Below are 16,400 nucleotides of genomic sequence, written 5' to 3' on the forward strand. Positions count from 1 at the left end.
TAATGAGAACGCGGGATTAGAAGTCGTCCTCATGCATAAACGACCCGTATGACACCGTATACATTACAGCCGGCATCGCATACGTCGGCAGCGAAGAAGATAGGGAAGCCGAAGAAGTCGATGTGCTGATCGTCGAGGCATTTACTTATTAGTAGAGCTCTGCGGCTGCGGCTCCGTGCCCGTCTCCGTCTCCCGAGACTTCCCCTTCACGCCCTCCGTTGATTTCTCAGTCTGTTTCCTCGTTGCCGTTCCCGTCCCTGTCCTCCCGGTGCTCTTCTCTCCTAACCCCCCGTCACTCCCGACTTCCCCAATACCGACACCGACACCGGTAGCCAGCCCTTTCCGCCGACCCAGCGGCCGCGGAAACCACTGCAACGACGCTACTACCAGGCCCACAGCCTCACCCTTCTCATCATCCTCAACATTTCCACTCCGACTTTCTGAATTGTTGATGGAAATGGAAATCGTATACGTCGCCGTCTGTCCTGCCTTCCTCCCCACCCCCGGTGTCGTATAGGGCCAGTTGGGTGGGAGGTATGTGAGGAGGTGGGTTGGGAGGGTTGGGGTGGGTGGGTGTGGGGCTGTGGTGGGTGGTGAGGAGGTAAGCAGGGAGGTGGAGAGGGGGAAAGGAGGGGTGGTAGAGAATGATGGAGAGAGGGATGTAGAGAGGGATGTAGAAGGGGATGTGGAGAGGGATGTATATCCCGTACTCGCGGAAAATGTAGAAAGATCCGTCGTCGTATGCGGAGCTGGCGATGGATAAAGTGACGACACCAGAGATGACTCCAGAGACGACGACAAAGAGGTCGCTTGCAACGACGAAGTAACCGTGGGATAATAAATCGAGAGCGGTGGGGGCCCGTGTGGGCGGTCCAGGGCTTCGGGGTCGTTGTTTTCGGCGCGCCTGTTTCGGAGTGGACGGTCGGGGAATCGGTTGTGAGGAAGGACGAAAGTGGTCGGCGTTGTAGGAGGGGAAAAATGGAAGGTTGGGTAGGGAGATTGTGCGTGCATGATTAATGGTAGTGCGGTTGCGATGTTGAGGGTGAGGGGGTTGATAGGTGTGAACATTCTGTGTGTGTGCACGTGTAGGAGGGAAGAAGGACAGTGGCGTGTTGAAAATCCGCAGTCGTCGACACCCCAGAGGTAATACTGTAGCAAAGGGAAAAGGATTTTGTAATTCAGGATGACGGAATTAATATGTGATATGCAGATTTGATTGCGGTGAGAGAAGTGCTTCGGCCTGCCCTGCGATGGCTGATGTGGACATGCGAAGACATCGACTGTGAGAGTTTTTTAGCACGCACGTTTTGGGTTGGTTTGTTTCGCGACTGCCTCTCAGTGGAGCATGTGTATGCTAACTTGTTTTTGACTCCCAAGGGATTTGTGAATGCGGCACACGTCTATGACACCAGAGAGGCACGAAGTGAATGCTCACTGACAGCCCCGGTCCTCGTACGTAGGGTAGTCAAACGCGCTTATCCCCCCGCAACGAAGATCAAGAGCATTCCCACCCAACGAGACGATACTGCTCCCAAAATGAAGCATCACCCCATTCGTGTGAATTACTCCAAACAGAAATCATAACCACCCAGCAGCGAAGTACAAAAACCAGTCCTATACCTACCTGATACTCTCTATGCCCACCCGCTACCTGGCCTGGCCTGGCCTGGCCTGCAAATTGACCCATGGCAAAACAGGAGTATAATCAGCGATAGATTCCTGAAACGCTCGCTCTGCTAGGACCTGGCAAAAGCCGCGTTTTGCACTTTATTCTGGCTATGTAGCACACTGCAACTCCCGCCTCGCAGACCATCACAACAACCCATAACTCCTCCCCCGCTCGCAATACACCTATTAAATAGCACTTTCCACCACCCCGCTACAAGCGCAATCACTCATCACCCACATTCCCCCCATCCACAACGTAACCGCAAACGCAAACGCAAACCACGCAAACGCGGACAAAGCCACAACGATCCAGCAAAGGGCCTCACGACGGAAGATGGAAACGGAAAGGTACCCTTATATCATGCTAATAGCTACTACTATGTATACTAACCCATCCCGCCCCGAAGTACGTACCTATCACCAAAACCTGCCAAGTGATCATAATGGAGACTGTGGGAGAAGTTGAGAGAAGGGTACGGGCAAATGATGAGGATGATGATGAGGATGACGATACCCTAAGCGTGTGTAGGTGTACCTGATATACCAGCGGTACTATACTATACTGTAGCAGAAAACAACAACTAGGACTAAGCTAAGCAAGATGCCTCCATCGTTAACCACGTTCGACATGGAGCGTAAAGACCGAGAAGGGAAAAAAAGGAAAGGGAAAGGAATAATGCAAGCAAAAAGATACAATGCGGAAAAAAGGCCGCGAACAGGGGGATTGCAGTTAGAAGAAAAAGGCAAACGAAAGAAAGGAAATGAAAGGGTAAAACGCGGAAAAAGATGATTTTTGACCACCGCACCAATATCATCATCATCAACTCAACTCTCTCCTTCCTTCCTTCCAAAGCACCACACTGGCCCCCTCTACCCTCCTCCCTCTGCCCTCCTCCCTCCGCCTCCTTCCAACCCCCAATAAACCTAATAAATCTCCAACCCCTCAAAATCCACACACAAATTCCTCTGCATAAACCCCATCCCCATCCCTCCTCCCCCTCCCCCTCCCCCAATCATCCTCCTCTGCTCAAAAACACTCACCCCCACATTCGCCGGCCGACTCGCATACACGCCCACCCTGACCGCCTTATCCTCGACCCCCCAGAAGAACCACGTCACCTCCCTGACCTTCTTCCAACCCGCCACCTCGTCGCGATAATACACCCACAGTGCATACCCGATGCGCTCCATCTTGACGCGCAGGTCTAGCCGGCGCGCGTGGTGCGGCGGTAGGGCGCTGAGGGCCCAGTCGGCGCCGTCCGACGTCGCGCACACGGACGAGGCGTGGCATGCGTTGTTGCAGAATTCGAGGCCGACTTTGACCCATTTGGAGGCCGGGGCGGGGGCCAGGTAGGCGGGTGGTGGGTCGTGGACGTGGTCGGAAGGGGAAGAGTGTGTAACGTCGAGGGGAGTGGGTTGCTGATGTTGCTGCTGCTGCTGATGCTCCTGCTGCCCCGCATTTGGTGGTGCGCCGTGTAGGGGAGGAGCTGCTGCTGCGGGTAATGCGTGGGCTAGGTTCGAGGCCGTGTTATTGGATGTTGCGCTAAGGGTGGGTTCGGAGAGAATCGCTGTCGCTGGCGGTGTTGCCGCTGCGTTTGGAGTGATTTCCACCACGACCGGCGACGAATTTCCCGTTCGTCCTGGAGGTCCTGGAGGCGCGCCCGCGAATATCACCAACCCGGCTTGATCCCATTCCAATTCCCAGTCCGCCGACACGGTCACCTCGGCGGCTATGAAGGGGTTGCGCAGCGCCGTGTAGAGAATGGGCGCCGTCGAGGTGTCGCGGCTGGGGGGCTTGCGCCAGAGATCGGTGTTGGGCGGCGCCGCCAGCGTGAAGGAGCCCATCCATTCTGGCACCTCGTCGTCGGGGACGTTGAGGGCCGTGAAGGACAGTCTGTCCGGCGGCATCACGTCCTCCCTAAATGCTCGCGATTGGGGGGCGGGCGGACGTGCGGCGGTGTGCCGTGCGTTGGACGTTGATCTCCCGGACTTCCCAATTCCGCGACGCGGCTTCGAAGCCTTATGGCGACGCTCTCTTTTGTCGATCGTGGGGTTTTATGTAGCGTCTGGTATTGGCGATCTGGGTTCCCACTTTCCGAGATGCCGAATCGTTGTGGGTGTTCTACTCGGGATTGTACGACGTGGAGCCGAAGGTCATTCGCTTCGTCGTGAGAGTTTCGGCAAGGATAGCAGCATGTAAGCTGACACGCGCCGCTCGCCAGATGATGGACCACCCTCCACTCGATCTGCACGAAGGTTCCGTGGAGGGCAGACTGCAGTGGGAAACCAAACGAAACGTCTAATGACCTACTTTTGGTTGTTAGTCTCCCTCGCACATAGAAACCACATGTTCCGTTTCCCGCAGCCAGCACTGGCAGCCAGCCTTATGACAAGCCCTGGTGGCTCTGTTACGGGCGTTGCTGATGAGCCGCTTGTGCGGCCGAATAAACAGGATGCTTACCTATTAGAGAGAGACCGATAGATGAGACGGAGTTGGCGTTGTTTGCCCGAGACGCCCAACCCGCACAGATATATATATCTCTCTGTCGCGTACCTACCCGCGCGCGATGTTGGACAACGAGATGGACGGCCCGCCACGATGCCTCGACCCATATATAGATATGGAATAGTAGACAGATTGCCCAGCGGGCCCCTTGGCTGCACGCAGGGAGGCGAATGGTGTTTCCATTCAAGCTGAACCCCTTCCGCCACCACCACACAGGTGGACGGGGTCTACCGATGAGGATGCGTCGCGGGCATAGTACGGGAGCAGGTCCGTCTGGGATGTGTTCCCTTCCATCCTGGAGGGTCGTGTCGTGTGAGATAGCAGTAGAGCATCTGTCGAGGTTGACGAGGACCGGACTGCGTTGCAGTGAATGTGCAGCAGGAAATGGATAGCTGGAGGCGCAGGCTGCCGGCAGCCCGCTACGTGGCAACCGCTTTGGCTTGGGAGCGTCCAAATCGCCCCTTCATCTTGGCCCAACGGTCAAACGAACGATGCGGGTGCTGAGTGTTTTCGGAATGGTGCAGAGTATGAGAGGCATCGGTAGTGGTGGGATGGAGACGTGTATGTGTGTGTGCATCGAGGGAGAATCGGTGGTGGGCCAGAGAAACGATTGATGCGTTGTCGGCGTTTCACAGCCAGGGCAAGCCAAAGAATTTAGATATGTTCTGCAGCAACGTTTCAAGGGGGAGCGGAGTACTTGTTGTACCTAGACGAGACGAGCAAGTCTGCAACCTGTTTTCCTGGATGCAACAATTCGCTGGCGCCCTTCATTATCGGCTTCATGAGCCCAACAGCTCGATTACGTATGCCACGGCATCCCCAGGAACCGCACCGCACCTGCACGCGGTACGAGTCTCCCGCGGCCCCCGCGCGAACGACAGTCTGCCATGTCGACTTGCTCGACATGATGATTATTGTTTCACCTCTGCTGAGCGGATATACGCGCTCTTCTCACGCTCTGCAGGCCATAGGAGCTTCTCCAGCGAGTAGCATTGGTTTACCCATAGATCGAGACGGAGATGCGCTGCTATATCGACAGCCACCGCGTGTTTGGGCAGCAAACACGCCTGCACCGAGTCCTGAGAGGGATCTGTTTTGGTTCGAGTCCTGTCGCACGATACTTTGCCTTGTTCGAGTAGTATGTACGTCTCCCAACTCACTCGCTTGTATCTCATATCTCGACTCTTCTGCTGTAGGTAGACTATTTACATGGTACTGAGTGTGCAATCTGGTACGGGAGGGAGGGCTAAGGGGGAAGCCAGCCGCAGTTCGATTGTACATACTCCGGGTTCTCAGTCCTGCTCTCTCTATCTCATCCTTTCCTTTTGCCTAACCCCGTCTGCACGCGTCTGGTGCCAAATCAACCTAAGGTCATCGCCCGTGGATCGCTGTTGTTCCATGGTATAACCCTCCTATCACCTTTCTACCTTTTCACTACTCTTTCCACTCCCCTCTTTTTGTGAAATACCTTCGCCTATGCCTATGCTTTACAAGCGCTTTCTCTCACTCCCAATCAGGAACCTAGCTGCTGTTGTTCCCAATCACCTCTTCCTCACTGTCTGCAACCTTTGTATGCTATTATGCGAAAGACTCGTTACACACCCACATATACCTCGCGAGAACAGAATATCTAAGAATGAGGGGAAAAGATCTAAAAGTTTGTTGAAAGGGCTTCACGACACGATAAAAACAACCACGCGTGTGCCTAGTCTACTAATGAATCATCAGCCAAACCGGTAGTCTGCCATCCGTCCGAGAACCGGGCCCTCGTCCACGCAGTATATTAAGGATGCAATCCAGTAACCACTATGCGTCACCGTGGCAGGATAGACGACGTCGCACAATTCGTGCAGATGCGGATGTGGAGGAGATTAATTAGTAAAGGGTGTAATACATGTTTGCTCCCCAGGCTAAATGCCAGGCATGCAGACAACAGATGCGGACTGTGCATACACACGTAGTAGGTAGGAGCGTCATATCGGATGGCGGCTGTCATGCGGCTGTCATGCGCCTGATGCATGCATGCATCTTCAATTACCTAGGTAGTGGTCGTTTCTATGTCATGAGGGACCGAAGGTTGCTCCATGTGGCGGGTCGATCCGGTATTCGGCCTACAAAGGTACTCTGCGTAGATGGAAGGTTTTGCATTCGGTGTAAATAATACCAGTTCCTTCCGTCCAGGTTTGAACGTCCAATACAAAGTACTCATTACGGGCTCCATATCGTAGGCGGTGTGCATAGGACGCTTATAGCCGCGTAGAAATTGGACAATGCTTGCTGAGCATAGCCGCCATTGCGTGCCTAGTACACGTGGAACTTACTACTAGGCGGGAAACATGTGATGAAAGTCGAGGTATTAAGTTACAGAAAGATCTGCTTCACAAAGTGGCTGGTGGCAGTCACCTGCATACATCCATCGTTCCCTGGCAGTCGGTGGCAATATATGGAGGCGGAACCATCCCTCCGATGCAGGGCCCTCGATTTACTTGATATGTGCTGTGTACTTGTAGACATCGATTCTTCCGCAGGTGGGCAACCGGCCAGAGGTAGCATGGACCCGAAATTGATGCCGACGTCGGGCGCCAGTAAATAGATCCACAATGGAGGAAAGCGTGTGACACTGAGCGCTGTTCACGTCCCCAGAATGGGCTTGTCAATTTCGGACTCATAAATCGATGGCATGACCTACCGATACAGAGTACATGAAGAGAGGCATAGTTCCAGCAGTGACGATTGTCACATAGTAGTGCGGGTGTCAAGCCGAGATGGTCCTGGCACCGCATGTCATGCTTTGTGGTAGACGGAGATCCGACGGGGGAGGGCGTCGGACTCGTTGCAGAGGTGGAGCCCGTGCTCTTGCAATAAAGCAGAGAAGGAAGTTTCAGGGCGATACTTCAACTTGCGGAAACTTTCCATGAAGTGAGGGGCAACGCCAGGGCGAACAGCTCTCTCATACGATTTCCATGGCTGCAGTTCGATAACGAGATAGCCGCCGGGAGCGAGCGATGACGCACACTTGCGGAAGAAAGTCACCAGGCCGTCGTCGCCATGCTCCAGGTGTATCCATTTGATGACACTTAAGGCCAGGATCACGTCGTATGGACCTTCGGTAGCCCGGTTTGCTGATGTGACCCAATCGCCGGAGAAAAAGCTCACACGCGGCCACTCGGGGAACGTGGCGAGTTCGGAATCTTGTTGGGAGGCGATATTGGTTCGTGGTTCAAAGCGGTAACCGTGCTCCAGCACAACGGAGATGGGGAAGTAATCCACGATGCGTTCGGAGTCACTGGTCGCTGGGCGTACGCGAGAGGCACGCAAGGCGAAGGAGTTTTCAGCTTGCTGGACCAGCTCCGGGTCGATGTCGACTCCTGTGACGGAAGCGGCAGCGAAGTCGAAGCCTTTGCGGGTGGATTGGATATCAGTAGGGAACGCAATAATCGCTTGCATGGCTGGGAGGGGATCCCGGCTCACATACCCAGTTGGCAAGTCACGTTGCCCGTATTGCAGCCAATGTCGAGGATGTGCTTGGCGGCGAATAGTCCCGGAACCAGGCTGTCCAGCAGGGCCAGGCGGGCATCCGGGCAATGCATTGCGGTGGCAGAACCTGGGATTTGGCTTGACGGTCCATGGTAATCTGGAGCGGACGTGGTCAGCGAGCCGATCGGCCTTTGATTTGCAACTGCCGGAGCTCTCCAAACCCGGGACGGAAGGGGAGCGAGGAGCGGGGAGCGGGGGGTAGGGGTGATGGGGGAGGGTGGTTATTTACTCTTGTAATTGCCCCAATCCGTGGCCATGAGGAGGAGCGCGTACTGTACAGAAGTACGGTACGGCTGTTGCAGTTTTTGGTGATGTTGGTGGGGCCCGGCGGCTGCGGCCGAGAAGTGAAGGATGGATGGTGGTATGTGGACAATATGGTGGCAGTGGGGTTTCAATGATTGTGGAATGTGTAGTAGGTGGAGGTTATCCGAGAAGCAGGTAGTGAACTGTGAGGGAGAGAGCAGTGGGCAAGTGGATAGGGCGGGGCGGCTTCCGTATTAGGGATAGTGGCTAGTGGCGGTGAAGATGGGTTGGCGTAAACGGCAGGTGGCCGTGTAGTCTACGGGGTACACTGCCTTGCACCTTCAATCTCCCAACAAACTCATCAATATCTCACCGACTGGTGGTGCTCCTTGTTTTCTCTTTGGATCGCAAAGATGGAGCATCATGGCACAGGTTGCATCATGTCAGCCTCATCACGACCGAAATGGTCGAGTAGGTGGACAGCCAGGAATACAAGTAGAGGGAGGTCGATTGGGTCAATCGACAGGGTGCCAGTGCGGGTCCAAGCAGTCATTGGCGGCAAATCCAGAGCGGAATGGGACCAGCCGAGTATGTAGTCTTCAATAATAATGATGCTCATGGTTCATCCAAGGCGGGCTAGGGTAGGATGTGGCCAGGACTCTTGTGCAACATGAAACAATCCGCTGGCAATATGGTTACTATGTATGCTTTTCAGGCTGGACGAGTTTTTCGTTGAGGGTATTTTCTAGACAGGGTCGAGGGCCTTATTGGTGACACTAAGACCAGGCGCTCCTCGTCGGCGGATGAGGGGCAGTTCCCGTGGTCTCGTGCAGTGGTTTGCAAGCGGTCGTTCAACAAGAAGTCAGGCTTCCTGTTACGTTTGAAGACGAAGGCGATGGGAGAGGAAATCTGACAAGACGAGACCGACAGCCAGGGTCCGAGGCGTGAAAGCCGTCGGGCAGCTCACGGGTTGATTGCGGTGCACGTCTTACTGTGTACGGTTGTCCTGCATGGCCCGCAGACCCGGGACACGGCGGAGGTTGTGAGTGGGCCTGGGCGAGCGAGGAGGCGTCACGGTGTCGGGGAGCGGTGGCAGGCGGTGGTGATGATCCGTGGTGGTTGGTGGTGGTCAATAACGGTCCGTGGGGTGGAGGGACGTTTCTCCTCGACCTCGACGTTGGTGGACCCCCCCGGCCGGGGGTTTGCTTGCTTTAACCGAGCCCGCCATGGCCGCCGTTGATTCGCGCGCACGGGCCACTATCACCACCATCACAACCATCAAACTCCCGCTGTGCGAGCTCACCAAGTGCTACGAGCCAGGAATTCGGCCAGCCGTCACCCGGACGCAAGTGAACGATGCACCCAGGACTTCAGGGCTGGCCTGTCCGTGTGCAACATGGCCTCCGGGACGGTTAGGAGAGGACCGCCAGCCACCACGACGCACCCCATCTCACTGCCCCAGGCTTCTCGGGCTCCATGCATCCAAGCACCAAAGGAGGAGGAAGGACGGCATGGCGAGTCTCTTAGCGATGTACATCCCCTTCTGTTTCGAGACAGCTCTCCACCGACGCTCACCCAAACCGGATGGGTCCCTCTCCCAAACCGGGAGCCTGCACGTCCGCTTCCTCTGGAGGCTGTTCATGGCCATCTCCTCATCTCTGCATATGCTATTGCCGTCATGGCTCCACTCGCTGCTCGGTATTGCACGCCCTGGAATGCGACTCTCTAGGTAAAGCGACTACTCTTGGGCCGTCTCGTGGAGCGCACTGTGTGCACTTTACTGTGCCAGTAGTACTCGGTCACGGAGCAATCTACCAGAATTGCTCCATATTGGCGGCCGCCCCAGCAGCATCCGGTGCAACGTCGACGAACCGGCGATTCTGGTTCGAAACACATCTTTACCCGTGTCGGACGCTCGCCAGCACTGAGCAGCCTGCGAAACATGGGGTCCGCCGTTGTTTGTCGTTTTACCCGGCCCTGACTTCATTCGGCATTGGCCCACGAGCCCAGGACCCCAGATGATAGCAGACGGAGAATAATGGCAAGCGTCGCCCTGCGTGCGGACCCTCTGCTACTTGGCGCCCATGTTGCTTTTTCACTGGACGCCGCTCTAGCATCTGCCTGCGGCCCGCAGTAGCTGGAGTTGGTGGTGTTGCGAGCTGTCGTCGCCTTGGTCCTCGTAACCCTCATCATCGATAACACACGGGGGCGAGGGAGGAGGGAGAGTGCAAGCGTGGGGAGAGAAACAGCAACGGAGAATTATTAAAAATGAACAGGCATATCTATGGCAAAGTGGAGAAGAGAGAGCATCGAGGAGCGGGGGAGCAGCAGACCAGACCGGATCACCACCGCGCATCGCCAGGGCTTCTGCCGTCCTTCCAACGGCCGGGGTGGATGCCAAGCTACCCGGGGCCGCGACTCTCCCTCTCAACTGTCTTCTTCTGCATGCCTGCGCCTATCACATCACAGTAACCCCTCTAATAAACAGCTCTACAAGTACTTGGACATACACAGGACAACGACTCTGCCGCGCTTCATGACCCTCCAAGTCCCTTCCCCCAGAATTCAATCGACATCGGTATACAGGTGCGGATAGCTCAACACCCGGAACCTGGATATAATATACCGAGTACCTGCACCCACCCGGCCTGTGCGTGTCTGGCTTTCCTTCACTCTGCAAAACCAGCATCCCCCCGTCTCTCGTGGAGAGTCCTTGCACGTCGCTGTCTGAGCTTGAGCGCCATCCTTCCTCCGTGTCAACCGAACGGAACTGAAAGGACGCTCTCGGTGCGGCCATCTGGCTGCTAGCGATCCAGATACCTGCACGACCCGCTCCAGTGTATCGTGTATAAACCTCTCTCAACCTGCCGCCACACTCACATTCCTGCCCGTTCCGTCCGACCTTTGCACCACTCCCTGGCGCTCTCCAAATCTCGACAACAACTCCTCGCTCAATTGGACGCCCCTGTTCTCCAATGCGGCTTGGTGCATCGTGTCCTGGCTCGGGCAACAAATAACACCACGCATGTCCCAACTACCACCTCCACCTCCACTGCCTCCACTCCACCATCCGTCAAACGCCGCCCGCTCTGCTCCAGACATGACCGAGACTCAAAAGCTACCCGTCTTCTCTCCCCCCAATTTCTCCCAACCTTATCCCAACCGCCGTCTGCCACAACCCGCCCGCCTCCCGCCATTGGAGATCCCGCCAGACGCTGTACAACCGCCTCCACGGTCCGACTACCCATTCCACTCGCCCGTGAACCAGCTGCCCTCGATCCACCCGGGCCTGCCCCGACAGCACTCGCAGTCGCACCCCGTGCCCCGCGCTGCTCCGGTTGAGAAACTCCTGCATCCCGCCCAGTACACCCCGCCCCGCTCAGAGCAGTCCTACTCTCCTCAGCACTATGGTCCGCCAATATCTCCTCGCTCCGAATATGACAGCAGAGCACCCAGAAGACTGAACGAGCAACGTTATGCGTACGAGGAGAACCGTCCCGCCCACCCTACACATCACGAGCAGTCCTATGCAACCCTTGCTTCGCCCGTGGAACCCTCGCAGCAAAAGCCATACGCTCCTTACTCGTCGCCCAGCTACACTCCCAGCTACGCATCCAGCAGTACTGCATTCCGCGGTTCTGTGGGTTCGCACTCCCACTCCCATCGAGGCTCCCTGAACACATCTTCGGGACCACTAGCATACCCGGAGCATGCCACTCCAGGTCCTCCTCCCCGGCAGGAACCGCGGACAGTCCCGCTACCGGGGACGCAACCGCAGCCGGTGCTGGACGAGAAAGTGTAAGCGTTTCAGCCTCCTTGAGCTTGAGGAAAGTGCGTTCCCTCCCGCTGACGCTCTCCCAGAAACCTGAACTACGAGCTTCGCGTACGGCAACAACCCATCGCTGCTCGCGCATGCGGCTTCGGCGAGCGAGACCGCAGAGTCATCGACCCCCCACCCATCATCCAACTGCTCGTGACGGACCCGAAAACGGGCGCCCCAGAGGAAGAAGAACTGCGCTACTCATTAAACGTAGTCCACTGCACGCTCTGGAACGCCGAAGGCACAAACGAGGAAACAGCGCTCATCCAGCCCGATCGACGGACCACGCGGCGGCTCATGGGCCAACTGGTAGCGTCTCCCTCGGTAGCCAAAGACGAACACGACGTCGAAGGATGCTTCTTCTGCTTCCCGGATCTGTCCTGTCGGACGCACGGAAGATATCGGCTTCGCTTCGTGCTGATGCGGATCGATCCCATGAACCTGCATGTCGGGGGATACTCGCCCATTCTGACCGAGGTGCTCAGCGACGTGTTTACCGTTTATACTGCAAAGGACTTCCCGGGGATGAGGTCGAGTAGCGCGTTGACGCGGGCGCTGAAGCTGCAGGGGTGCAATATCCAGGTGAAGAAGGGGAATGAGACCGCGAGGGCGAGGAAGCGGTTAGCAGCGAGCCTAAGCCAGGAAGCCGACGATGAGGATCCAGAAAAGAGAAGACGGAAGGATTAACGAGCCCCTTTTCTTGGAATTGGATGACGAAAAGTGAAGAATATTCCAGAAAGTTGACACATCCCTTTTGGGGGCGGGGGCGGGACAGTTGCCATTACTGTTGAACTGGAGCTATGCCGGCAGGATAGAGGAACCGGACTATGGCCTATTTTCTTCTTTTCTCCTATTCTCTTTTCCATGTTCTTTTGTTCTCATCTAGAAACACTGTTTTGTGCATGGCGCCGCGCATCCCGCATTTCGCATTCCGCATTTTTAGAATATTTTCCTTTTCCTTCGATTCTGCGAGAGCATGGGCTTATGACGTTAACGATGGCGCTTTCTTTCCTCATTCACTGTCGGGTGGAATATCTGTTCTTCTTGGAGGGTGCATGTATCAATCAATGACAAGCAAGCACTGGGGACAAGGGCTATGGACCAAGGGAGGACACGCGGTTGTGACTGGGGAGCCTAGGGAGATGTAGCGGAGTGGACGTGAGGAAGGCAGGAGTGTTATGTACAGTGTCAATAAGGAATCTCTAAAGTGTCCAGTTCGCGGTTTTGCTAAGGGATGGGGCTTGTGAGGAGGTAGGGGAATAACGCTGTTCATTCGGGATAATGGAGTTTTTCGGATTGCTGGGAGTGGGGATGTGAGGGGATTGACTTTGTGCATGAGCTTTGGCTCGAAGATTCGGACTGCAGGGACGCGTGTGAGACTGTATACACGGGTTTGGGCTTGTATGGGGTGAGGGAGAGGTGTACGGCGTGCGCTGTGAGATAAGGCCTCAGGTATTGTAGTCTAGCGCCGTGATGGTCCGTGCCTCAGCCTTGGCGCAAGGCACCCGCCGACCCACTAAAGTTTTGCATCTCTCAACAGCAAATCTTCTTTCTTCCCCTTCTTCCCTCCCCCCTTCCCCAAAAAGCTGCAAGTCACCTACAAACCAGCCATGAAGTACGTGCTTGTATCTGGTGGCGTCATCAGCGGCGTGGGGAAGGTGAGATACGCAAGGCACTCGCCAGATTGATCCTATCGACTAACCTGCTGCGACTTACTAGGGCATCATAGCATCTTCCACCGGCCTGCTGCTCAAGACTCTGGGGCTCAAGATAAGTCCTGCGTGCCTGGGCGCTGCGACTTCAACTGACCTCTCAGCACGTCTCCTCGATCAAAATTGACCCCTACCTCAATGTGGACGCGGGCACGATGAACCCGAAGGAGTACGTGTGCCGGCTTTCGTGGGACGGGATGAATACATGATGGAGTTGCTAAGGCGGACAGGCATGGCGAAGTCTTCGTCCTCTCCGACGGCGGCGAGGTTGACCTCGATCTCGGCAACTACGAGCGCTACCTCAACATTACCCTCACGCGAGACAACAACATCACCACGGGCAAGATCTACCAACACGTCATTGAGCGAGAACGCAGAGGCGACTATTTGGGAAAGACAGTGCAGGTGGTTCCGCATATCACCGATGCCATCCAGGCTTGGGTCGAGAGGGTAGCCAAGATTCCCGTGGATGACACTGGTGAGGAGCCCGACGTGTGCATTATTGAACTTGGTGGTACTGTTGGAGATATCGAGAGCATGCCTTTTGTCGAAGCGATGACCGAATTGCGACGGAAAGCAGGGAAGAATAATTTCCTGCAGATCCACGTGTCGTATGTACCCGTCATCCATGGGGAGCAGAAGACGAAGCCGACACAGCACTCGATCAAGGCTGCCCGCAGGGAGGGTCTGCTCCCAGATCTGGTGGGTTCGATGCTATCCTTAGTTCCGTATGCCGAGCTGATGGTTTGACAGATTGCCTGCCGCTGCGAGCGCGACCTTTTGCCGGGATCAATCGAGAAGATTGCTCATTTCTGCTTCGTCGACAAGACCCAGGTCATTGTCGTGAAAGACATGCCCTCGATCTACCAAGTTCCCATACTCCTCGAACAACAAGGCCTCATTCCCCTTCTCCAGGACATCCTCGATCTGAAGAGTATCTCCCTCTCTCCGGAAGCCATCCAGAAGGGGCGGCGTACCTGGGATCAGTGGAAGTACCTCACGGCACCCGAGAACTCGCGCTTCTACGAGACTGTATCCATTGCCTTGGTGGGCAAGTACACCGAGCTGCAGGACTCATATCTCTCGGTTGTGAAGGCGCTCGAGCACTCGGCGATGAGATGCAAACGCAAACTGGAGATCCGATGGGTGGATTCCGAGGACCTCGAACCCAGCAAGAGTTCCGCAGACCCGGCCGCCTATCATACAGCTTGGCACTCCATTTGCACAGCTTCCGGTATCCTTGTTCCTGGTGGCTTCGGTATCCGCGGCACAGAGGGCAAAATTGCTGCTGCCAAGTGGGCGCGTGAAAACAAAGTCCCCTATCTGGGCATCTGCCTTGGGATGCAGATTGCGGTCATTGAGTATGCCCGTAACGTCTGCGGCATCAAGGGTGCTACTTCTGAGGAGTTCAACGGGGAAGCTGCCGACAAGCTCATCATGTTCATGCCCGAGGTCGACAAGGAGACGATGGGTGCCACGATGCGCTTGGGGCTGCGACCCACGCTCTTCCAGCCTGGCAGCGAGTGGTCCCGCTTGAGAGCCCTGTATGCCGAGAAGGAGGAGATTCTCGAGCGACACAGGCACCGATATGAAGTCAACCCCGAGTACATCGACCGCCTTGAGCAGGGAGGTCTGACCTTTATCGGTAAAGATGACAAGGGCGAGCGTATGGAGGTCATCGAGATTAGGGATCACCCGTGGTACGTGGGAGTGCAGTTCCATCCCGAGTACCTTTCTCGGGTGCTGGATCCGAGCCGGCCTTACCTTGGCTTCATCGCCGCCAGTGCTGGGATGCTGGAGCAGATCACGGCGGAATACCTCAGTGGGAATGGCACTGCTCCTGCGGTTGAGGCGATCACAATTGGAGTGGATGGGTTGAAGGTGAACAAGGAAACTGGGCTGTTTTAGACGGACGTATTCGCACGCTTTGGCTGACGTTTCTCTTGGAGTTGGGTGGTCAAGGAGGGTCTCTACTACACTGTCTATGGCGCTTATATCCCGAGTAGGGCCTTTTCGAACGGAATTTGGATGGGTTTGACAATTGGAATGAAATGATAGACTTGATCGGGTGTTGGTTATTTAGACATGTGGATGCCCGATGGAGTGGCAGTTGGTCTTTACGGATTCCATGTTTTCTCTTACGGTTATCATGCATTCAGAAGAATAGAGGAGCGGGCGCCTTTCTTAGCCCCTAAAAGGGGAATTTTTCCTCATTTCTTGTCCCTAAGCTAGCCCCTTTTGGGATAGTCTTTCATCTTCGTCTCCTTTTTCTTCTACCTTGGGTACTCCGTCGTCGTTCGCTGCGCTCCTTCGCCTTCTTTCCGTTTGGTACGTACGGCATACATTTACTTGTTGTGGTTAAGATCTTACTACCCATTGTGTATGCCGTGTTTTAGGGGAACCTTTGCGATCTCGTCCTGTATTGCAGCAGTTCTTTGATTATCTCCTGGTACGTATTCCTTCCTGTAATCTTTTTTTTTTTTTTAAAAAAAAAGGTAAAACTCTCCTCCTAGTCTATCTCTTCAACACTAATCCTCGTACGCGTGGATTTAGTATACGATATACATCCACTTGATGAACCCCGGTTATACATACAACACCCGTCGCCGTCTTCCTATTTTTTTTCGTTATTCCCCTCTTGTTAACTTATTGCTTTCTTGATTGAGTATTTGCACTTTTACTTGTAGTTCCACTCCCGTGGTTCCTACTCCTCCTCGTACTCCTCGGGCTCCTCCCACTCTTCCTACCATCACTACCATCCCTACCCTTTACACACCCTACATCCACGAACGCACACACACGCAAAGGCCAAAAACAAAACAAAACCAAAAGTAGAAAGAAAGAAAGAAAGAAAGAAAGAAAGAAAGAAAGAAAGAAAGAAAGAAAGAAAGAAAGAAAGAAAGAAAGAAAGAAA

At 55.1% G+C, this 16,400-nt stretch overlaps 7 protein-coding genes across 7 annotated transcripts in view; 4 read left to right on the plus strand and 3 right to left on the minus strand.

The window, feature by feature from the left end:
- Positions 1-141: 141 nt before the first annotated feature.
- EI97DRAFT_441014 (uncharacterized protein) lies at positions 142-1,068 on the minus strand (the record flags this gene model as incomplete). The annotated part of the gene is made up of 1 exon (XM_033799672.1): positions 142-1,068. One exon carries the CDS (start codon positions 1,066-1,068, stop codon positions 142-144), a length of 927 nt encoding a protein of 308 aa, XP_033655239.1.
- Positions 1,069-2,592: 1,524 nt separating this feature from the next.
- EI97DRAFT_373814 (uncharacterized protein) lies at positions 2,593-3,576 on the minus strand (the record flags this gene model as incomplete). The annotated part of the gene is made up of 2 exons (XM_033795413.1): positions 2,593-3,096; positions 3,286-3,576. The coding sequence occupies 2 exons, from the start codon at positions 3,574-3,576 to the stop codon at positions 2,593-2,595; spliced, it is 795 nt and encodes a 264-aa protein (XP_033655240.1).
- A 3,286-nt stretch (positions 3,577-6,862) lies between these two features.
- On the minus strand, positions 6,863-8,064 carry EI97DRAFT_270691 (Bin3 family protein). Its single transcript, XM_033794274.1, has 2 exons — positions 7,941-8,064; positions 6,863-7,808 (listed from the first exon to the last, which is right to left on the minus strand). Exon 2 carries the CDS (start codon positions 7,619-7,621, stop codon positions 6,959-6,961), a length of 663 nt encoding a protein of 220 aa, XP_033655241.1. The 5' UTR covers positions 7,622-7,808; positions 7,941-8,064; the 3' UTR covers positions 6,863-6,958.
- A 1,024-nt stretch (positions 8,065-9,088) lies between these two features.
- On the plus strand, positions 9,089-9,812 carry EI97DRAFT_270764 (uncharacterized protein). The gene has a single exon (XM_033794275.1). It carries the CDS (start codon positions 9,181-9,183, stop codon positions 9,685-9,687), a length of 507 nt encoding a protein of 168 aa, XP_033655242.1. The 5' UTR covers positions 9,089-9,180; the 3' UTR covers positions 9,688-9,812.
- A 1,182-nt stretch (positions 9,813-10,994) lies between these two features.
- On the plus strand, positions 10,995-12,455 carry EI97DRAFT_362405 (uncharacterized protein; the record flags this gene model as incomplete). The annotated part of the gene is made up of 2 exons (XM_033794972.1): positions 10,995-11,752; positions 11,816-12,455. Coding segments are annotated over 2 exons (1,398 nt in total), but the record flags the coding sequence as incomplete, so codon positions are not given.
- A 929-nt stretch (positions 12,456-13,384) lies between these two features.
- Positions 13,385-15,394, plus strand: EI97DRAFT_449182 (CTP synthase; the record flags this gene model as incomplete). The annotated part of the gene is made up of 4 exons (XM_033800201.1): positions 13,385-13,432; positions 13,591-13,655; positions 13,717-14,188; positions 14,240-15,394. 4 exons carry the CDS (start codon positions 13,385-13,387, stop codon positions 15,392-15,394), a joined length of 1,740 nt encoding a protein of 579 aa, XP_033655244.1.
- A 796-nt stretch (positions 15,395-16,190) lies between these two features.
- Positions 16,191-16,400, plus strand: part of EI97DRAFT_270942 (uncharacterized protein) — a 2,220-nt gene continuing 2,010 nt past the window's right edge. Inside the window, exon 1 of the mRNA XM_033794276.1 lies at positions 16,191-16,400. This exon is cut by the window's right edge and continues 1,153 nt beyond it. The gene's annotated coding sequence lies outside the window, so the exon portion shown is untranslated.

Source organism: Westerdykella ornata, assembly GCF_010094085.1.
Source record: "Westerdykella ornata strain CBS 379.55 unplaced genomic scaffold EI97scaffold_6, whole genome shotgun sequence".
Lineage (NCBI taxonomy): Eukaryota > Fungi > Ascomycota > Dothideomycetes > Pleosporales > Sporormiaceae > Westerdykella > Westerdykella ornata.